The sequence below is a fragment of the Corythoichthys intestinalis genome, chromosome 15, assembly GCF_030265065.1.
Source record: "Corythoichthys intestinalis isolate RoL2023-P3 chromosome 15, ASM3026506v1, whole genome shotgun sequence".
Classification (NCBI taxonomy): Eukaryota; Metazoa; Chordata; class Actinopteri; order Syngnathiformes; family Syngnathidae; genus Corythoichthys; species Corythoichthys intestinalis.
This window is the reverse complement of record NC_080409.1, coordinates 16,652,872-16,676,728: the sequence shown is the minus strand read 5'-3', so window position 1 is coordinate 16,676,728 and position 23,857 is coordinate 16,652,872. Positions and strand designations below refer to the sequence as shown.

Genomic DNA, 23,857 nt, shown 5'->3' with positions numbered 1-23,857 from the left:
TCAAATGCTGTCCAGACAGGAAAAAAGCAAGATTTGTTTTCAGGGGGATGGATTGGTGGATTCAAACTCTGAACAGCACAAGTGAACAAAGGAGTCAAATACAGCAGGCATACACTGTCTGGGGCAGGGGCGGACTGGGACTAAAAAGCAGCCCTGGACTTTGACTCAGCCCAGCCCACAAGAAACGCTATACGAAGGGAAACAGACCCCCTAGGGGTGTCCGGGGGCATACCGCCCAACCCTCGGGGAGAATTTTTTTTTTTTTTACATTTTTTTTTACATTTTATTGTAAAATGCATCAATTTCTTGCACTTTAAGAGAAAATGAAGACAATATGTCTAGACTGTCACTGTCTGACTTGGGGCGCTCAAAGTACTGCAAGGCTGAACTGGAGTTGGGTTCATTTTCTGTACTAGCTCTATGATAGACCTGAATAAACAAATGAAAATGTATTTTTCAAAGCAAGTTTTATGTATTCGGGCAAATTCCACATTCTGAAACTGTCAATGATTATGATGATGATGACAATAAATTCATTCATTCATTTATGTATCCAATTGATTATAATATATCTCTATATATCTCTGTCTATAAAACGATTTCATTGTTTATGCCATAATTCAGTGGTCTCCAAATTATTCCACATAGAGCCGCAGCGGGCACAGGATTTCATTCCAACAAAACAAGACAACACCTCTGCACCAATCTGGTGTCTTACAAGTGTAATCAGTTGATTGCAGTCAGGTGCTGCTTGTTTTAGCAGAAACTTCATTGGTTAAACTGTCGGTACTCGATCGGTTGAAAGAAAAACCAGGCCCCGCAGTGGCCCTTGAGGACCGGTTTGGAGACCCCTGCCATAATTAATCTTGCCATACAAATAATAAATTTCAATGAAAATACAATAAACATTTCAAGACAAATCCTGTATACATAACCTTCATTGGAAAGTATTAACCAGAAAACAAAACGATATATAAATAATTAAAAATATATATCAATTTAACTACCTAAACTTTAAAGTAAAACCATTCATTTTATTAATATTTTGTTATATTTCTTCTGAATTAATATTGCTGCTGCGTGTGCATACATTGTTTTACAGCTATAATATTTTTCTTAGGAGAGTGATAGTAGGACTAGCATATTATAACTTGACACGATTGCAAATGGGTACATCGACTCGCTGGCACTAACCCTTTAATTGTCATTTATTTCATTTAAAATGTACCTACCTTGTGGATAATAAATGCCAGTATACCGAGCAAGTGACCCTCTTCATCCCTTTTTACTTGCTCTGCGCTTGTCTGGGGAACTTCCCTCTCGAACTTCCACCAGCTTATCATTACCTCCTCCCTCTATTTTTCTCTCTCCCTGCACCGGCTGCACGTCAGAGCGGCTGCCCCCTCTCACCATCGCCGGGGCTGTGCTGCTGTTACCCAACGTGGCCGTTGCAGCCAGACTGCTGCTTGCGAAAATATTTGTCAACTTATGACATTTTAATGCTTCGCTCTCCAGTTTCTTTAATTTTTTTCTTCCCTAACCTTCTCCGCGCCACCCTTCTCTTTTCTTTTTTTGCCACCACCATCCATATTGGGCATTAACGCTCGTCGCCATTTTGCTTCCACAAGGAACCAATGAAGGCAACTTTGTGCTTCTTTCGTTCTTCTATCGGACTGGCGATGAACAGCCAGGCGCATTTCTGCCACCTGTCGGATTGGATGCAAACTGTAGATAATCAGAGGCTAGGGGGGACAAAAACAGTGATGTATAATGAATGGCGGCCGCCGGCCGTCCAGGGCACCGGCCGTTCTGTGATCCTCCAGAACCCACAGATTACCAGTCCGCCCCTGGTCTGGGGGACATTGTGAAGGAACTGAGTCAGATGACATAAATTGTAGTTATAAAACTATAATTTGTCACTATCATATTGATAACCAGTTTAATCAGCATCAATGCAATCTCCCTAAAACTAATAAGTTTCCATCAACATGACCCAAAACAATTGTCTTCTATTAAAACTGTGCATTTATTTTGTTCCAGTTTACGCTGCATTTAACCCCATTGCCCTCGAGTTGTCCAGATGTGTGTGCAAGTAGTGCGCATCATTTAGCGCATCTAAAACAATTGCAGAGAGGGAAAAAACAGCTCACGGGGACAAAAATGTTTTGCAGCGGAGTTCCTGCTTTCCCTGGGTGTGCATTAAGGTCTCTGCGCTGCTTACACCAGCAGTGTTTCAGCACAATGCTCCCAAAAGAGAGAGGCTTTCAGGGATGAGAGCAGTCGTTGACAGCTATTGCCGGGAAAAAGGAAGAGTACTTATTTAGAAACACTTGGTCCCCTCCCACTACTGTTACCACTGATGTGCCCTGAAGCAAGGCATTCAACATCCAGCTGCAGCCAAGAATAGATGCTAGCTTGCAGGGAACATTTAACATAACATTAGTCAGACAATGTAGAACACTGCAAAAATACTTGTTTGGATATATTTATCAAAATCTTACTAAAACGTTGACATAAATATTAAAATAAAAACACCAGACATATGCTCATTAACGACTTGTGCTACCACACAGTTAGGAGTATTTCCGCAGTCGTCAATGCAGCAGAACGACGCATAGGATCCTTGCAGTTTTTGTGAGTGCTGTCTGTCCAGACCACAGACAAGTGAGAAGACAGGTGACAAAAAGTGATAAACCTTCTAGGCCTTCAAATAAAAAAATAAATGTACATAGCTTAACATTAATGATCATGATCAACCAGCATTCAGGGAACAGGCAATGGCTCATCTGTTTGAATTTTCAGCTCAGTTGCACAAGAGGAGAAGAGAGTAACACCGACTCAAGCTTTTAATCAGCAACGTTATGTGAATTAATTAAAATTTTATGGAGGTGTTTTACTTAGGTTGATGAGTGTTTTAAACACAATATGCCTTCTGGCAATGTGTTAGAGATCACGTCTGCATTATTTTTACATTAAAAAAATATCGACACACTGTGCAAAAGTTCTTTGTTGTTTACATTTTTACATAATGTATCAGGGAAAAGTTCAGTGTAGGTAACTTATAGTGGTGGGCATCTTAATATTTGTAAACAATGTTTTAATGTATATTCAGTACGTTATTATTTTAGTTAATAGTCATGTCTAATGTAGAAAAAAGGGGACTATATCTAGTGCTTTTTACTTTCAGTTTATTTTCTTTGGTTGGTTGGTTTTCTCAGTATTTTATATTTAGATAATAATTAATATATTTACAGTACACATATAAGAACATGTGGAAAAAAAACTCATCAGAACTACCTAAGCTTAATTCCCTCTAAACATTCAGAACCACAGCTGGATAATACGAAGGGAAGGCTTTATGACCTTACCTGACTCCTCCCGAGGCCTTGCCCTCCATTGCCTGTACTAATTGGATGCGGATGATTCCTGGTCTGGCCTCCCCAGCCGTGAGCAGTGGTGGCTCCATACTGGGGGCCCACATCTTTCCCCAGACCCTGCTGTGCCGCGGATCCGCCGTAGTCTTGGTAGGCCCCGCCGTAGCCCCGCATCATGGGGCTCGGTGACGTGAGCAGCTGGTTGAGGGTCGGGGTTGCACCTGAGGGGTGCTGCTGCTGAGTTGGTCCCGGGAACCTTTGGAAGCCACTGGAAGAGGCTCCAAGCGTTGACTTGCCGTGGCTTGCTGAGGAGTTGCTACTCATCATCATGTTGTCAGGTTGCCTGCACCCAGAGGGGACCACCATGCCGTAGGTCCCCCCGTATCGTGTCCGATTATAAGCAGGGTACTGGTTGTACTGGCTGTTCTGGTAGCCTGCTTCATGGGAGTTGTCCATGCTGTTATGAGCAGATGATAACCCCATCCCTTGTTGCTGTTGTTGTCCGCCATGTTGCTCATAAGACCTTGTTGAGTAATAGTTGTTGTTAAACTCTGAATTGTTGCTGGTTGGCCCCAAGTTGGTGTGATCATACCTTGAAGACATCATCACCTCTGTGGGTTTAAGATGCCCCTCACCTTTACCTTGCAACTGTGACTCCACGTGACCCCCCAGAAGGTTCTCTTTACCGCCGTGGTGATCCACGGTCCCTCGGGGTCCCTGTCCGTTGTTGTTGCTGTGCATCTGACGTTGCGGATGCGGCGCAAACTGGCCGAATTGCGGCTGCGGTGTCTGGGACTGAGGGGGGTCCCCGCTCTCGACACATTTCAGCTTATTGTTGGCGATCAAACCCGTTTCCATGGAGGAAGCGTTGGAATTAGACGACGTGAGGTTATTCCCATCCTTACCGTGACCCGCGGAAGTTGAACGCACCATGCCGGGCTCCGTTCGGCGGTGATGGTCTACATTATTTAGAGTCCCATCTCCGGCTCCCAGCATCTGCCCGCTGCGCTGCTGAACGCTTCCCCCTCCTCCTCCTACTCCTCCGGATTTCCCCGAATTGAGCTCCGTGCCCAAGCCGCTGGATAATTTCTTGTTCTTGTTGTTATTTCTGGAGGGTGCCGATGCCACTTGCGCAGCCATGCTCACTCACTCCAACATCTCAGCGCGCAGCGACCGCGACCCTCGGCCAGTCTTGCGCGCGCACAGAGCAAATTAAAAAAGGGGGGGAAAGAAAAAAGCGCAGGTAAGTGAATGATATTCTCATAAACTTTAATCTACCGCCGGCGATCTCGTCGTAGTGGTAAAACTGCGCGTCAGTGAAGCGTCATTTTCAAAGTTGGGCTTTTCAGGTTTGAACTTTTTCTTCCCCCCTCCACCTCTCTCCTCCATCCCGGGTCTTGGTGAAATGTAGCCGCTCTATCGGAGCCCTTGTGGCCCAGCATGGGATGAGAGAGAGAGCGGGCTCGACCAGTTTATCCACCTCCAGGGCTCCAGCGAAACGCACATGGAAAATCCGGAGTGGAGTCAATGATCCACGCTTGCTTTTGCGCGCGGGTATTTATTATGGAGCATGGATAGGTTAATTTTGCACGAGCTGAATAACAAAATTGCTGAAATTACCATTAGTAACTGAAACATGTTTTACGTGCATAACGGAATCAATAGAACTCTGAAGGTGCATCAATTTATAATATGACCAAGTCATATAATTGAAAAATACCTAATGCCACAAACAAGGGAAGTAGCAAAATAAAAAAAAATAAAAAAAACTCAATCTAAATCAATGCAAATACTGAAAATGTATTTTCTAGTACAGTGGTACATCTACATATGAAGTTAATTCGTTCCAGGACCTTGTTTGTAAGTCAAAATGGTCGTATGTTGAGCAGGACTTTCCCATAAGAATACATTATAGTTGTGTACCGCACGAATGATATTTTTAAACCGTGACTTTGCCATCGTAACCCGGAAGTGGGTCAACATAGACACGCCCTTGAATAAAACCAATGTTATTACTGCTTGTTTTCTGCCGGTAATCTTTCAAAAAAGAACATGCCGAGGAAACACTGCTGCTATGGAACTTGTAGAAATGACTCTAGACATTACTACTGTGCACATATGAAGAATGTTTTCTTCATACGTTTCCCGGCCTCCTACCGAGTTACTTGTAGGCAGTACCACTGCTTTGACTAACATTTTATATCACAACAGTCATGTAGGCCTATTTTTCTAAAATACAGATATTTAAATAAATTAGCCATGTTTTATCCAGCTTTACCTTTTCTGTTGTAAAGAAACAACCTTAGTAAGGGGGAAGTGTAAATACATTATTGAAAAATTATGAAAAAATTAAAAGTGTTCGTTGTCCGTAGCATTTGTGATCACTACACAAAGATAGCAATGTAAATTACCCCCAAAACGGTCATAGACGTAACACAACCAGAGGACATAATATATAAGAAAAACAGAACATATAGTGGTAAAGGATAGATTGTTGAAGCAGAAGAATGTCATCGTCAGTGGCATAAGGCACTGTAGACATGAATAAGGTGTCGATAAAAAAGCTACCTCTGGATCAGGTCGGGTCGTTTTCCCGTATTTTTCTGCCCTCGACACTCAAGCCATCTCTTTAACTGAACATTTGTATGTTCTTCTACATCTTTACCAGTGAATTTGGCACCACAGACGTCATTTTCAGACAGAATTGGTAGGTTTAGCTCAGTAAACATCTCGTTTGTACAATATTTACATGCATTTACCATTAGGGACAAACAAGAGCTTGACCCGCCGAGCAACAATTGCTAACGTCATGAATATTAACAAGCAAAAGTGATGTGTTGTGTGCAGTACGCCATTCCATTAATTCTTTCCACAGCCCGAAAACCAACACTAAATCCTTAATAAATACTGCTGGCACTATTGCAAATAGCAATTACACAGAGGAAAACAAATACATTATGAATAAAAAAAAAACGGAATAATAATATAATAATAGTAATAATATTACATGTAATAATGTAACGAATCGGGTTCTAATATGGCGAATGTGTTTTGCGTGGTGTCCCTGAACGCACCGCGTGGCTGACTTGACAAAGTGAGAGAGGACTTTTTACTTTCACTCTGAATGTTCAGCTGCAGCGAACAGTAGGCATGTTGTGTTGCACAAGTTCTGAAATGATTAGAAACCTGACGAAGTTGGCAATTTTTGGGGCGATGTTACAATATTAATAATTGCCACCTTAACTTATAATGACTGGCGAACGGAGGTCGGACATTCTACGGCCGTATTGTCCAGCCAGTTCACGGACGCACGCAGAACGCTCATATTTTTCTATCATTTCCATCTTCATTTCAATGGTAAGCCTTATCTTTTCCTTTTTCACCACCTCCACTAACATTCTTGGAACCCATGATCATTTCTCTCACAAGAAAATCTGGTGCGTCAAGAAAACTGTGCTCCCGTCTTGAGGCAAAACAAAGAAACTGCGGCACTGTCATAAATCGTCATATTTCAAACTGGTCGTCAGATGTAGAAAGAAATGGCGAATCAAATTTTACGTGGGATGCCGAAAAGATCGTGTGTAGAAGCAATCGTATGTCAAGACTCAAGGTACCACTGTACTCTGTATGGGCTGTTAAAATGGACACCCATTTTGCAGGACACCTACCCAGGGCTAATCTCACAATTGGACAAATACCTGCCACACAAGTGTCATGTTAACTTTTTATTGGGCAAGTGACAGTCCTTGGTAATTTGAAAATAGATATAATTAATTAACTTCATAAAGACTTTGCGTCCACACACATGGACATCACATTTTTGGTCATGTAGGCCACAACATTAACCAGGGTCTCTGCAGGGCTCAACAAACCAAATTTAAGACTTTTACTTTTTTAAGACCATAATAAATAAAATTTTAGAGGCATTTCACATCAATACCGGCAAAAAAACGTACAAAAATTTGAAGGAAATTTGGAGGCCTGGAATTACTTGCAACGTATATGAATTTATTCCGAGCTCTTACACACTGTGTTACAAATGAAGCACGAAGTACTAGTAGTAGTAGTAAAGTAACGTAAATAGCTTTTTAATACCTTTCATAATTGTGTTTAAGACCTTTTATGAGACTTTAGGAGAATTTTAAGGCCTTAAATTTTTGGATTTAAGAATTTATTTTTAGACTTTTTAAGACCCCGCGGATACCCTGTTAACATTTGGTAAACAAGTGTAGCTTAAATGACCCTATGTTGAGGACGCCAGATCTCAAATATAATTATCTACATTTTTATTATTATTAAAGTGCAACCCGACTTCGGACAAGCAGTTGAAAATGGATGGATGGATGGAAGACTAAGTTCTGATGAAGTGCATCCCAGCGGAAACAATATTGTTTCACAATTTGGAGAAAACCAAACAATTTCATTTCCATATGTGAGAAAAACACCAATAAAAGCCTATATTTCCAGGAAGTAGGCAAAACATCCTTTGTCAGACCTTTGTAAATGCCAGTGCTATTTGAGCCAATCAAATGTGAGTATTTTAGATCGTCTCGCCTCATTGGCTACCCACTGTCGTATACACGTTGTACAGGCACAGAAACAATTAAGGTTTTGTGCCTATTTTCTTGGCTACTTTTTGCATGTTTCAAGTGTGTCAGTGTTTATGTGCTGTATGCACTTTTTTTTTAAACCTTGGTTGCTCAAAGAATAAAAAAAAAAATTTTTTTTTCCCCAAATTTTTTTTATTTCATAGTTTTTAACGCATTGCTTGCTAGCGACAATGATAGATCTTTCACTGCCATTGACAGTGTCCTAACCTATCAGGATACTCATCGGATGGGCATATATCGCATATCTGCACATGCAGAGAAGGAAATTGCATTTGAACTTTGCGAAATGATGATTTTACCAATGGTTTCATGCTACATTTTATTGTATACATATTTGATTTACTTATAATTATTGATTTACTTATAATTATTCCCAAAAGGAGCTATCCGTTTTATTCGATTTTGTAAATTCTGCTATCAGCTTTTGCTGTGGGTCACATTCTGTGTTCCTAAATTGATGTATTCATGTTTACAGTATTATTCATTGTACCATTAAACCATTTTATGATCGTCCTTGTAGTAGGTATATGTCAGCTGTAACATGATACAGAAATGTTTCATATTTTGATACGCAAAACGAAGTGCAGTTGTGATTTAGTATGCTCGCACGATAGCCGCAGTTGTCAGACTGGCATACAGGTACGCTGTTCTGCTAAAGTAAACTGGTCTGGCAGAACAACAGCGCTAGATGTCCATGACATTTTGACTGGGAGAGGTTGGAAGCAACCATTGGCTGCCAACCTCTCCTTGTCAAAATGGAAATGATGTCTTGCATCGTCAATGGCAGCTAATGAGTTAAATAGGTGTTCTTTATAAAGAGTTAATTGCCAATGGGAGAAATTAGGTTATCCAGCTCTGATTTTCCCTCCACCTACCGTCTATGTCCCTCGACACAAGTTTCCTGCAGTTCTGATAAAAGTCGGACAGCTAACTCAAATTGTGTTCTCTAGTGTTGCCTTTGGAACAAGAACATGGCAATTTATGGCAGCAGTAAAGCTATGTTGCAACAGTCCTCTTTCAAAGAACAAAAGTCACCTTACACCAGAATAAGAACCATATACGTGTAAAAACTAGCATTTGCGTCAGATGCAGAAATGCATTGGGGGGGAAAAAACAGATTAAAGCAGCTTTTATTTGTATACATTTTTAATACCCCCCTCCCTTGTTCATTTCATTTGTGTGCAAGAGCAACTTGTGTGAACTGATAATGCTTAAAAAAAAAAAAAAAAAAACGCTGAAAAAAAAAGTGAGTGGATGAAATAAAATAAATCAACCCCAGGCTGCAGGCTTGGACCACACAAAAACCAAAGTCTACAAGATACGCTCTAACCCATCAGTGAAATTCAAACATGAATGTAAAATAGTGCTTAGCAAAGACGCTGGGTGTCTGCTGGGACTTGAATAAGCAGAGGCTCTGCTTTGATGAGATCAGATGCATTTGATCAACAGAGGGAGCTGTGGATGAAAGAGGGGCGGAGGAGGGGGAGGTTGTGGTGGGGAAGGATTTGGGGATGAGTGGTGCTGAGGATGGCCGTGGTAATGATGATAACGGCTGCTGCTGCTGCTGCTCGTGGTGCTAAGTCAAATATGATGACGACAATGATGATGATAAGTATGATCAAGATGATGATGCCAATAGTGAATGTTATGTCGATTATTGTGATGTTGCAACGATATTTTTTGCCACCTGTTGTTTTAGGTCACAAAACAAGGCATGAATGACTGTATTACATGTTGTGCAATTTGGAAGCTATTGTATGTGCATGACAAAGGGAAGACCCCTGCTGGAAATATTGTGTCAGTACAAGTCAGAGCATGATAAAGTAAATATCACCGTTAAGAGTGTGGCCTTAGCAGCTGAGCACAATTCACGGATTTGTTCATGCTTACAAAGCTTTTGCCTTGATAAAAAGACATGATGAAATGTCTGTGAATTTTAACATTTTCACTTATATAAAGGCCATTAACTTGACACAGCTCAAGTTATCCATCCATCAATTTTCTTTTGCATTCATAAAGCCTAACCCAGCCAACCTGGGGTGTGAGGTGTGGTAGAGCCTGGACAACGGTTAATCCTGGATCCCATATGAGCAAATAACTAATCACTAATCATACACTTATACATTTATACATTTATAGTCCCCTATAAACCTCACATAAATGTCATTCAAGAAAGAAGCCATATGAAAAGCCCTTGCACGCACAGGAGGAATGTACACATGAAAACCCAAGCCATCTTGATCCAAAATACTGTATATTGAAGTCTAACTTAATTGCATGGATAAATTAACTACAGTTTAATAAATGTTGAGAAATTAAATAAAAGTGCACTCATCTTTGACTCTATCGATTTAAAGCAACACTAGGTAACTTTTCAGTTTTGGTCGATTTTAGTGACGCTGGTGGACAAAAGCGGTAGTGTTTTGACTGCGTTTCCCATGAGGACCAGCGCACACCTGCAGTGTTGTGAAATCACGGTCGCTTGCAGATGGATTAAACAACATTGCTGTTTCCAGCAGCTGTGTGAAGGATGGATGGTAATAAGGTAATGAATCCATTTGTGGCTAACCAATAGCATATGACGGTTAGCGACAGTGTGGCTTAGTGTGGCTAACCCCCCCACCAGAACTCGTGTCATGCCAGTGAGTGAAAGCAGGGCCAATGTTTATTTTTGAGTATCTTTTTAACCCTGGGTGGCAGTCACCCCTTTTTTTCGCCTCCTCGGACAAAACTTTTGTCTCTTTTGTTGCTCTGCCAACTTTGCAGTATTCGCGCAAAAGCTTTCGCATCAACTTTCATCTTTATAATAAAAGGGGGAAGTGACGTTTGCCATAAAGAAGTCAGCAGGTTTGTACTTTTTTCATGTAGCAGGGTTATGGCCACCCTCCTCAAAATTAATTAGTGCCGGTGAAAGCGATACAGACCCCCTCAAAATATTAAAGAGGTGTCATTCAACTAGTTATCAGTCGACATACCATCACAAATGCTATGAAAATATTTTATAAAGGTTGAAAAGTTACCAAGTGTTGCTTTAAGATAGTAAAAAAAATGTACGAATTAATGTGTATGCTAGGGAAGCTTAACACTAGATCAGTGTTTCTCAATTATTTTCTGTTACGCCCCCCCCCCCCCCCAGGAATATGTAAATGTTCCGCCCCCCCCCCCCCAACTCTCTGCCACCACTTAAATATACTGTAGTATCATTTGTATATAAAAATCTTATTATTTTAAGTACAACTCTGCGTAACATTGTTCTTTTTAATATGAAAGAAAAAATACAGATCAACTAACAATAAAGTGTAAAAAAAAAAAATTTTTTTTTAAAACACATCCTTTCTTGTAAAAATACACTCAAGATACATTTTTTGACCGTTTGATGCCGAAAAATAAAATTTAATAAAATCAACAAATGATAATAAATTCAAATTGATTAGCAACATTAACTCATTAGGGCAATATGTCGAACAATTAGACCGAAAAAACAACAATGAATACAACAAAAGGACAGTGTCATTGGACAGAGGGACAGTTTTTATTTTTGCTGCAGGCAGTATCACCTCCTTTGCTTATGGTGTGGGGTTATTTTGCACTGAGAAACTTGGAATGCCACCTTATATGATGCTGACAGTGCTTGGTGGTTTACTGATGTAACACTAATATTTGGCACTCGCTGACAAAAATTATTCCTGCTGTCCGCTGCGTAAGTAAACAGTCTGGTCTTTTCTCGTCTCCCACTGTACTAAAAGTCAAAGCCAAAAGCTAAATGCTACATATGCTCCGTCATTTCCTTGTCTAAGCTTTTCATATCTCCAGAGCTCTTTGCTGTGTGCTCTGGTTTTGTTCAAAAATACTTCGCACACGCTAAAAATGAGAGTGGCACTGCCACCAACTGAGTGGATGTGCAATTACACTTTATTCTAGTATGACAAAAATGTATGTTCCCCAAGGTCACATGTGCCAACCCAGCATCGCTCTGCGCCCCCCCCCCCCCCCCCCGCACTAGATACACTAAACTTTAAATTGTACAGTACATTTTGTCTACTGCTCCTTTATGTCAACTCATTTTCATTTAGCCACTCATAGCAGAGACTCATATACCACCTGCCTTACAATTAAAAAATTTACATTGCACATTATATTATTGTTACAGTCACATTTAATTTGCTTTTATGTAAAAATAATAATAATAATCAACCACTTATGGAGCTAATCCCAGAGACTAACTGAGCTGAAGTATGGTCAGCTTTTGTCTAATTCCTGCGCATTGTGTCTTTATAATTCATCATAAAATGCAATGGAAAAACAAAACACATTTCCCTGACAACTGACACGAGAACGCTTGGTGGCATTTCTCCAAATGGAAGCTCATCCAAAACAAGTGGCATCCCGAGTAACATGCCCCCGCCACTTGCCTTTATGTGTCCATATGGCAGAAAATAAAAGCCATAGCCTGGTTATGGTCCAACAACAAGATCTCAATGGTGCTAACCATGCCCTATGTTCATGGTATAATAGCGTCAACAGGACCAGATGGCTATTTATCTATAGGATACCCCCCAAAAAATGGACATATCATCTTTTGGAGTAGAGTGGGATTTTCGACACTGGAGATGCTGTGTAATAGGTGTCGTATTTTGGAAATGTGGCTGGCTGTGTGCACCTTTAGTAATTAGAGCAAGCCTCACGCACACACACTTCCTGCTCTCTGTGCTTTGTACACATGCCGATTCTGGCTGCCGTCAGAGTGGCAGATCAAAGCCTCAGCTCTGATCTCATCTAGAGCAACACTATAAGGCTGACAGTGAGAGGACCGGGGGCATTAGCATATTCTATGATGGCTTTTCAAGCCGTTGCCTCGGCTGCAGTTCGGGGTGTGCTGCGCTGTGGCTTTGCAACTCTAATTTCCCTCACCCGCTCATTAAAAAAAGCCCACTGTTCTTCCATTAATTCGCAGACACACTGATCTGTTTGAATGGTGAGCATGTGTGTGTGTGTGTGCAAAAAAGAGGGAGGCGTAGGGCGGCAATGGCTCAGCGCATTTGCATTTATGTTTAATTTATAACCTTCGGGGGCCCCCTGATGCAGCAAGATTGAAACAATAAGCCCAGACAAACATGGAGAAAAAGGAGGACGCTGGATGAGAATGCACAGAACTGTGATGTGCTGCCTGTTAATATGCGAATGAGTGTGTTTTCATTGGGAAGGATGCTGTTAGGCCTTATGCATGTGTGCATCTAGGTACGTGAACACACTGGCATAGAGGCAGAGGTCTGCAATCCACAGGGGGATAACATGCCAGGGTGAGTGTCTGTCAGGAGGAGGGCTGGGGGGAGTCTGGAGGGATCTCCCCTAGCAGCAGAGCACAGAACGGCACAGCAGACAGCGGCAGAAGCCCGGCCAAGCAAAGAAAGTGGGTCAGTCCGACACACATACACACAGTTCAGATAGATGCAGCCCTGGTGTTGCACTGCTTTCAGAGAAGAGAAACACATGGAGAGAATGCACACGCTGTTGTTGGTTCTGATCACAAGGGAGAGACTGGTAGACACATTTGCATACATGATGCTGGAGGAGATGTGGTTTAAGAAGCAGGTTGACTGGCTCAGGAAGGCCAAAAACCAAGCCAGAAACCATTAGTATGCTATATGCCTCAAACTGATCAGTCGTCTTTTCATTTCAGGCTTGGGTAAATAACATTTTCATTGATCAGGCTACAAAAAGACAACTACAAAAGGCCTGGGAGTGAGCACAACATGAGAAACAAAACACATCTCTCATTCCTTTCGGTTCCTTGCAGAGTTGAGGGCCTCACTAGAGTCCTAAAAACAGCTGTGATGGATAAAATGTTTAAAAAAAAAAAAAAAAAACACTAGAGAAGAGTGAATGCTATTGTTTTTGGCTGTATACTAAAACATAGAATCACAGAATTCCCAAGTTGCGGCATGCTCTATTTATGCCTTATGAAAAACATGACTCAAAAGAAACAGCGAGCAGCGATGCTCTACTTTCACTGTCAGCTATCATGTGAAGTGTGAAGAGGAGGAAGAGGATGAGAGGAAGATAGAGACGCAGAGGAAAGTAGCGGAGAGTGATTTTCTTCATCCACAGATCCCATCCTGATGGTGACAGGGGACTGGGCTCTTAGAACACCCCCCCAACACACACATACACACTTTCTCTGTATATATATATATATCTCCACCCCCTTCTCCCCTTCTGATGCCTGTCACTGCTCCTTTTCCATCCCTCCTTTCTCCCGACTGGAGGAGTGTGTGAAGTGTCCCCTGAGAGGCTCCTACTCAAAAGATGGTATTTACAAGATCCACACTGAGCCCACTTTTAACTGCCTTCTTCCAACGCCTTTGATGTGCCAACCTAATGGGGAAGAGCGCGCCGGCAGTCATTGCATATGTTAGCGCGCCGATGCGAGCTAATCCACTAGCATTGCAAGGTAGGCTTCACGCTGCTTGCGGTAAGTGAAATCTTCACATGCCGCATGGCTTCAGAGCCAATGCTGCCAAAAGGGGAAAAAAATCTCTGATACAAAGGCATTGAATAGGTATGGCATCATATAGTGAAAATCAGTCGCTCTGGAAGCGGCCTTCGGCTTTGATTGGTTGGGGTCAATACTAGATAAGATGTATGCAGGGGTGAAAGTGGCTAGAATTTCTTGCCGGAACTCACTGATATAAAGGTCGGACAAATATATATTTTTCTGTCGGCCTAGATATTTTTTTTTTTTTCTCGGGGTCGGCTGGGTGGGTCAAACCTCCTAAAGAAAAGAAAGAAAACTGCTTTTGGCAGTTATACCTATAAAACACAATAGCTTTTACACATGCATTAGGCTACTCTGGTACACTTACTGTAACAAGGTATACGTGCAAGAGAAGGTGATTTTCATCTGAAATTGTGTTTTTTCAAAGATGTGCAAAATAACAGTTAACAAAAACTATACAGTAATCCAGGGGTCGGGAACCTATGGCTCGCGAGCCATATCTGGCTCTTTTGACGGCCGCATCTGGCTCGCAGACAAATCTTTAATTATTAAAAAATAAAAAAATAAATTAAAAAAAGCTTCCTTATACTCCTTCGTGCATTGCGCAAAATGGTGACGATCCCCAACGACTAGAAAGCGGTTTCGCAGTTATTTTCGTGGGAAAGTGGCAAACATACATGTTGTTGCGTCTATCTATTTATCTGTCTATCAATCGCATTGGCTACGCAGATGAGGCGGGTGGGGTCGCCGTATTTTGCTGTCAAAAAGAGGGGCTGATGTGCGCATGTGCGTAGTAATTTCCCCACGGTTTTAGTTTCGTTTTCCCCGCTAATTTTAGAAAACCTTTTGAGAAGATGGCAAAAAGAAAAAAAGAGGAGGAGTATCTTACTTTTCAACAGGGATGGACAGAGGAATTTGCCTTTGTGGAGAGAGCAAGTTCTGCGGTGTGTCAAATATGCAATGATGAAATTGCATCTATGAAAACGTCAAATATAAAGCGGCGCTTCGACACCCGCCATACTATATTTGCATCGAAATATTCGGTAGGGGACAACAGGAAGAAAGCATGTCAAGAGTGCAAGCTAGTCAGCAGCAACTCCGTGTTTGAACCAAACAAGATGACTGGAATTTGGCTAGCTTTGCTGGTGCTTTAGCAATTGTGAGAAACGGGAAGCCATTCACAGATGGGGAGTACGCCAAAGCATTCATGCTTGATGTTGCCAATGAACTTTTTGACGACTTTTCGGATGAAGACAAGATTATTAAAAGGATAAAAGTCATGCCCCTGTCAGCAAGAACTGTTCACGATTACCATAATGATGTCAAATCAAATTGAGGCAACGCAAGTGAAGGACATAAATTTGGCTCCATATTTTTCACTCGCTTTGGATGAGTCAACGGACGTAAACAATTTATCACAGTTCAGCGTGATCGCAAGGTATGTTGTCGGTGACACACTATATGAGGAAAGTATAGCAGTTTTGGCTATGCAAGGGACAACAAGAGGGGAGGATTTATTCAAGTCCTTCATTGAGTTCGCTAAATAAAAATATCTACCAATGGACAAACTTGTTTTGGTGTGCACTGATGGTGCTCCGTGTATGGTTGGGAAAAACAGGATTCGTCGCGCTTCTTCGGAACATGAAAAGACGCGTATCCTAAGTTTCTTAATGCCTGCATGACGCTTAACCTCACCATGTATCAACCAGACTACAAAGCCATCAGCAACACCATGCAGCACCAGAAGTCACATTAATGGTAAGAAACACTCATTATTGATTAGCAACAGCATAACAATGTTATTTAAAAGAATTTAGAGACTTATTGTACTTTGAAACTGTTGAAATTACATAACATGCGCACATTAGTTGTATTTTTAGTTTTAAACATATTGCATGGCTCTCACCGAATTACATTTTTTAAAAATGTGGTGTTTATGGCTCTCTCAGCCAAAAATGTTCCCGACCCCTGCAGTAACCCCAACCTCCATCTCCTAATTTTAATTTTCCCTTTTTTCCTCACACCTAAATGCAAAACCTCAATTTTAATTACTTAAGAACCTACAGTGGACATTAAAATTGAATATAATGCAAATACCGACTTATATACAGTATACAGTGGATATATATTTTTTCAAATGAGTACTATACATGAACAAAATTAAGTACAAATGACTTACATAATGCACAATAGAATATATTTTGAAGATAAAACAGACTTTTTTTCATATTACAGCAATCCCTCATTTTTCGTGGTTAATGGGTACCATAACCCCGCACAATAAAAACCACGAAGTAGCACCCCCCTCCAAATTTTTTTGGGGGTGTGTGTTCTATATCTATACTAGTATATATATATTTTTTTCCAATGCATTTTGCAATGCACATTCCAAGTCTGAATAAATACAAATTTAGCATTGGAAAGACGTACATATAAGTTTTTTCACTTTTTTTCCCCACAGATACATGAATACACCCTGTGGTTCAACCTGGACACATCGTCAGTGATGTACCCGGGGTCATAGGGTGTTTCTTACATCAGACACCCTCACCCGCGAGACCCAGCCAGGGTTTATCAGGCCCCGACTTGTGTCCAGGTAGCGCACTTCGCCACGTGTCCCCCCCTCCTTAGCCAGAGCCACCGTGAAGTCCTCTCGGCGGCCTCCAAGATGTTCTTGATGGCTCGTCTCATGTGCACTCTGCTAATCCCCAAGAGTCCCAAGACCCGGTGCAGAGACTGACCTGCGAAGCCCCTGCAGCCCACTTCAATAGGCCCACAGCGGGCCTTCCATCCATTTTGCCGGCACTCCACTACCAGGTCTGTATATTTGGCCCTCTTCCTCTCCTCAGCTTCCTCTACACGGTCTTCCCAGGGGACAGTTAATTCAAGCAGCACCACCTGTTTGCTTGCCTCGGACACCAAGACCGTTCAGGAAACGTACTGTAGCATTCGTGCGGTACGCTATTGAACACACAACCAAGTTTAGGGTGGTTTGCTGCTCGCATGCACACTTTGAAGTGAGTCGACTGTCTCGTCGGACTACATACACACACCACATTTTTCGGACTATAAGTCCCAGATTTTTTCATAGTTTGGCTGGGGGTGCGACTTATACTCTGGAGTGACTTATTTGTGAAATTATTAACACATTATTATATAATTTCTCATGTTATTTTGGTGTTTTGGAGTGACACTGATGGTCTGGTAAACTTGTTAGCATGTTTTTTATGCTATAGTTATCTGAAAAACTAATAACTTAATAGCTATGTTACGTTAACACAACGGCCACGTTCGCATTTCGTTGTTCATCATGTAACATTATCATACTGTACACTTATTCAGCATGTTGCTCTCTATTGTATTTTTATTTTAAATTGCCTTTCAAGATGACATACTGTATCTGTTCAATGTGTTGGATTTTATAAAGTAAATTTCCCCCAAAAATGCGACTTATACTCCAGTGCAACTTATATGTTTTTTTCCTCTTCGTTGGGCATTTCATGGCTGATGCGACGAATACTCAGGTGCGACTTATAGTCCGAAAAATACCGCACACGCTAAGATAATTCCATGAAATAAAAATAAATAATAATAAATATTGGTAGAAACGGATGACGCTACAGAAGCACTTTGTTAGGCCCGTTGTCAACACTTATGTATGTAAATCTGACGTTAGTAGATAGATGTTTTCTACTTGGAGATGTTTGTCTAGCAGTTTTATTTTTTTAACATGGAGGTTTGACAATTGCCGTCATATTTTTGGCATCAAAGCAAAGTTCTGCCCCTGAATTTTATAACGGAATGGCGTACCGGTCCGTTTAGGCCCACTTTCACCCCTGGGTGTACGTAAATGATTAAAATATATATTCCGTAATTTCCGGACTACAAGCCGCTACTTTTTTCCCTCATTTTGAATCCTGCGGCGTATGCAATGATGTGGCCAATTTATCAATTTTTCTAACGACCACCAGGAGCGCTCGAGCATAAAGTGTAAGCGTAAGACACGTGGAATATATGTGTCAAGGAAGACGCTAGTTTTCACTCTTACCTGTAGTTTAACTTTGTGCACGGATAAAAGTAGCAGACCCTCATCTTTGTGCATTGGTAAAATTAGCGGACGCGCATCATGGAAAATGCTAGAAGAAATGGATATGACATGCCAAGTTGAATTGAAGGCTTAGATGAGAGATCGTTTACCAAAACTGGCCGCACACGAAGAGCAACTTTTGCACAAGTCTGACAGCTTGGAGCGGTGTAAAAAAAATCCACCATCACCAACGGGTTTCGAAAAGCCGGTCTGCTCCATGACGAAGAGGACGACACAAGCACAGGAGTGAGCTTGAGTAGTCAGCTAAGTGCCGTTTTGCTGGCGCTCTTTGGAAAGAAAAGTTATTGTAGTAGTAGTAGTATTGTAACGTTGACAAAGAGTCACCCGCTTAGTTAGGTTGCAATTCTTTATTTTAGAAACTCGTGGAACAACACACGACTGCTGTCTGCAGCAGCCGACGTGCACCCCCCCCCCCCCAACAACAGGAAGGCACGTCTCTCGCTTTTCCGCACCTCCCTTACTCCCGTAAGTCGGGCGCTATATTTACAATCCGATTCGTGCAGTGGGGCAAATAAGTATTTAGTCAACCACTAATTGTGCAAGTTTTACCAGTTGAAAATATTAGAGAGGTCTGTAATTGTCAACATGGGTAAACCTCAACCATGAGAGACAGAATGTGGAAAAATAAAAAAACTGAAAATCACATTGTTTGATTTTTAAAGAATTTATTTGCAAATCATGGTGGAAAATAAGTATTTGGTCAATACCAAAAGTTCATCTCAATACTTTGTTATGTAGCCTTTGTTGGCAATAACGGAGGCCAAACGTTTTCTGTAACTCTTCACAAGCTTTTCACACACTGTTGCTGGTATTTTGGCCCATTCCTCCATGCAGATCTCCTCTAGAGCAGTGATGTTATGGGGCTGCTGTTGGGCAACACGGACTTTCAACTCCTCCACAGATTTTCTGTGGGGTTGAGATCTGGAAACTGGCTAGGCCACTCCAGGACCTTGAAATGCTTCTTACGAAGCCACTCCTTTGTTGCCCTGGCTGTGTGTTTGGGATCGTTGTCATGCTGAAAGACCCAGCCACGTCTCATCTTCAATGCCCTTTGCTGATGGAAGGAGATTTTCACTCGAAATCTCTCGTACATGGCCCCATTCATTCTTTCCTTTACACAGATCAGTCGTCCTGGTCCCTTTGCAGAAAAACAGCCCCAAAGCATAATGTTTCCACCCCCATGCTTCACATTCGGATGCAATTTAGTATTATTTTTCCTCCAAACACGAGAACCTGTGTTTCTACCAAAAGGTTCTATTTTGGTTTCATCGGACCATAACACATTTTCTCAGTCCTCTTCTGGATCATCCAAATGCTCTCTAGCAAACCGCAGACGGGCCTGGGCGTGTACTTTCTTCAGCAGGGGGACACGTCTGGCAGTGCAGGATTTGAATCCCTGGCGGCGCATTGTGTTACTGAGTTACAAAGGCCCGTTTGAGCTGGGCCTTTGTTACTGTGGTCCCAGCTCTGTGTTGGTCATTCACTAGGTCCCCCTGTGTGGTTCTGGGATTTTTGCTCACCGTTCTTGTTATCATTTTGACGCCACTGGGTGATATCTTTCATGGAGTCCCAGATCGAGGGAGATTTTCAGTGGACTTGTATGTCTTCAATTTTCTAATAATTGCTCCCACAGTTGATTTCTTGCCATCAAGTGTTTTACCTATTGCAGATTCAGTCTTCCCAGCCTGGTGCAGGTCTACAATTTTGTCTTTGGTGTCCTTCGACAGCTCTTTGGTCTTGGCCATAGTGGAGTTTGGAGTGTGACTGACTGAGTTTGTGGACAGGTGTCTTTTATAACGATAATGAGTTAAAACAGGTGCCATTTATACAGGTAACGAGTGGAGCCTCGTTAGACCTTGTTAGAAGAAGTTAGACCTCTTTGACAGCCAGAAATCTTGCTTGTTTGTAGGTGACCAAATACTTATTTTCCACTCTAATTTGAAAATAAATTATTTAAAAATCAAACAATGTGATTTTCTGTTTGTGGAAAAAAAAAAAAAAAACATTCTGTCTCTCATGGTTGAGGTTTACCCATGTTGACAATTACAGGCCTCTCTAATCTTTTCAAGTAGGAGAACTTGCACAATTGGTGGTTGACTAAATACTTATCTGCCCCACTGTATGTTATTAAAACTCAGAAAGCTCTGTGTATTTCTTCATAAATATCTCATGTTACTATGTGGGCAGACGCGGCTTATAAACAGGAGAGGCTTATGTATGTACAAAATTGTTTTTCCTTTAAAAATGTACTGGGTGAGGCTTGTAATCAGGGGCGCTCAATAGTCCGGAAATTAAGATATATACACACACACACAAAAAGCAATATGTTCATAGTATTGAAAAAAAATCTGCTCTACCTTTAAATGTCATATAAAATTCAAGTCCGCAACAATCAAAAATTTGACAGACCAAAGACAAAAGTTAACAATTAACAGTCCTGGTTGGTCTCATCCTACTGGTTTTTCCCACATCAACATGGTCAAATATCAAATGCAAGATACTACCTACTACATTTTTTACCCAAACATGTCATTACACATTTATGCAAGGCTAGAACAATGCTCTACAGTCCAACAAAGTTTTATGTTAAACAAATTTAGGGAGAATGAAGGCTTTCGCAACAAACAGAAGCATTTGGAACGATTCCGAATTAGGCTAATTAGGTTTGTGTTTTGTTTGTTGTTCAGGAGGCATGATCAAAGTGATATTTCACCAATTTGTGTCAGTTCCGGGGAAGAGAGGAAGAATTTGGAGGAAAACTGCCTATTAATCTCTGCAGGTTTGGTGTACTGTGTGTTAGGGCAGCTAATCAAAACAAGACAATTAAGAATAAATGAATGTGTTGATCAGAAGATAAACAAATCTCTACATGTGCGCCCTATAACAACTTAGCACTGAATAAATAGCATAGTGAAAGCTGTTCTACTTTTTTATTTTATTCATTATTTTTTTCTCATCTCCTGGCTTCAATTCCAATACACACCCAATCCTCCCTGTTCTGTCTGAGTGGATTGACCCAGGAGCTCAGAGTCTGCAAGCAATGGGCTGTTTTGATCTAATCTAATATTTATGAATAACTTCCACAATATTTCCTCCGCACCATGAAGTCATCTGCTTGTACAGTGTTACAGGAATAATGTCTTCGAGGGACGAGATGGGGATCAAACGGAGCTTGGGCATTGAATTCGCTTGCTCTGTGAAGCATAAGAAGGATCTCAGCGGCAAACTACTGTATCTAACTCCATGTGATTGAAACGCAAGCATGACTACGCTGCCATGCCATGTGAGATGATATTTATACTTGTCGCTGTCAAAAGAAAATAAGTGCACAAATGGGAAACACTTTCTCCGTTTGAGCTGTATTATGAGTGTGACTGTGTCTGTTTGCCATTTCATCCTGTGCATATTTGTCCAAATATGTATTTTTGCCAAGGAGATGGTACGCCTTTCATCAAGTCATCCTGAATGAAACCATTTTGACTGTTCGGATCAGTAATGGCTTCAGATGTGTTCGTTCCTTTTTTTTTCTTGCTATCTCTTCACAAAAGTCAAGTGGTCTCAGACATGTTATTTCCCAAAGTGTCCTTGCTCCAAGGATCTATTGTTAGCCTAATGGGGGCTAACGACATTAAGACTCTAATTATGGAGGCCAGCAATAAGCCCAGATAATATTGCGGGCAAAGTGGGTAATTTGTGGCGGGCCTGTTGAAGGGTTGAGGGGAGGCGATGAAAAGACGGCGGGGAGGTGATGCGAAAGGGGGCTGGGAGGGTTGCTGCCGTCTTGTGTCATCGCCATGTCCTCCATACCCCTAATAATTCCAGAAGACCAGAGAGTCAAACGGCATGGGAATATTAATGAAGTGTATGACATTATGGTAGCAACCCATTCAAATGAAGTATGTTATTACATTATGGACCATCAACAGGTGATTTCTCAGAAGGTTTCATCTGTGTGTGTTTTCCATGTGTCTGTGTTAAAGCATATTTTGCAAGTACAAAAGCCCATGCTGAAAGATTATAGACTGATCTGCCAAAATGTGCTCACAGAAAATGTATATGGTGGAAAGCAATGGCATACCTTGTTGCAGCAGACAAAAAAATATTGCAGTGGGCCTATCCAGTGGTGTCCAAACTATTCCACATAGGGCCGCAGTGGGTGCTGGATTTCATTCCTACAAAACAAGACCACATCTTTTCACCAATCTGGTGTCTCACAAGTGTAATCAGTTGATTGCAGTCAGGTGCTGCTTGTTTTAGCGCAAACATCATTGGTTAAACTGTCTGTGCTCGATTGGTTGGAACAAAAACCAAGACCCACAGAGGACCTTGAGGACAGGTTTGGGCACCCATGGTCTATACAGTTATGATAAGAGCTTCTAATCTTGTTGTTCTGACTGTTGTGTTTTCATTCATCCAGCAGACTAATTAAGAAGTCATGGGTCAATGATCACAATCTCTAGTGTAGTGTTTAATGGGTCTTGAGATCATGTCTCCAAAGTTTTTAAACAAGAACTCAAATCGACATGCCTTTCTGAGGCATTATTTATTCAGTATTATGAGACAAAACGCAACGGTTTTGATTAAAAATCGCCACCCAAAACCCAAAGTAAGATGACGGAAAATCATGATTGGCCACATATGAGATTTGATTGCATCAATAATCAAAAAGAGATATTTTGTTACGGTTTAGTGAAGCTAAAGTTGAATTTTGATGGCAAAGCGGGGCCCCAGCGTCACCCTAGCTGGGGGGATTTTACCCCTAAAAATTGATACAGTGCAATTTTTCATCTACTTACGCATGTGCCACCAGTAAATTTATTATTATTATTATTATGTATTGATATATTAATATTTATGGTTTTTTCTTGCTTCTTTTCCAGACATTGATGTTGGCTTGTTTACTCAAGCTCATGTATTCACATGAGCATGAGTAAAAATGTGAATAAGTCGGTTTACACTGTATGTCTATGGAAAATGTGGCACTAAAATTTAAGATTGGGACGCCGACAGAAAACAGGGTAAAGGAAGTTACGAACGGTTAAAACAGAACTGTTAGTGCTATTAGAGGCACTTGAAATGGTCCTAAGAGTAAGAATAGACTACAGTATCCCTTTAGAAGGGGATATTTCTAGTCTTGCAAGGAAGACGGTACTACATGATTCATTGATTCATCATATGCACGTCGTCCCCGGGATACGACGTAATCGACGTGATTTCCACTTTTGACACTAGAGTCTCGTCCACCATTTTTGTTTTATTCTTTTTTTGC

The 23,857-nt window shown here is 41.3% G+C and overlaps 1 protein-coding gene across 2 annotated transcripts in view; it reads right to left on the bottom strand.

Moving 5' to 3' along the window:
• arid1b (AT-rich interactive domain 1B) overlaps positions 1-22,787 on the bottom strand; it is a 400,911-nt gene extending 378,124 nt beyond the window's left edge. Inside the window, exons 1-2 of one of the 2 annotated variants that reach the window (XM_057859493.1) lie at positions 22,667-22,787; positions 3,369-4,565 (exon numbers count right to left, since the gene is read on the bottom strand). In XM_057859493.1, coding sequence (XP_057715476.1) covers positions 3,369-4,514 — 1,146 coding nt within the window. In that variant the 5' untranslated portion in view covers positions 4,515-4,565; positions 22,667-22,787. Of the gene's footprint in view, positions 1-3,368; positions 4,811-22,666 lie in introns of those variants that run through there. The other variant, XM_057859494.1, reaches the window with a different exon arrangement.
• Between the last annotated feature and the right edge of the window lie 1,070 nt (positions 22,788-23,857).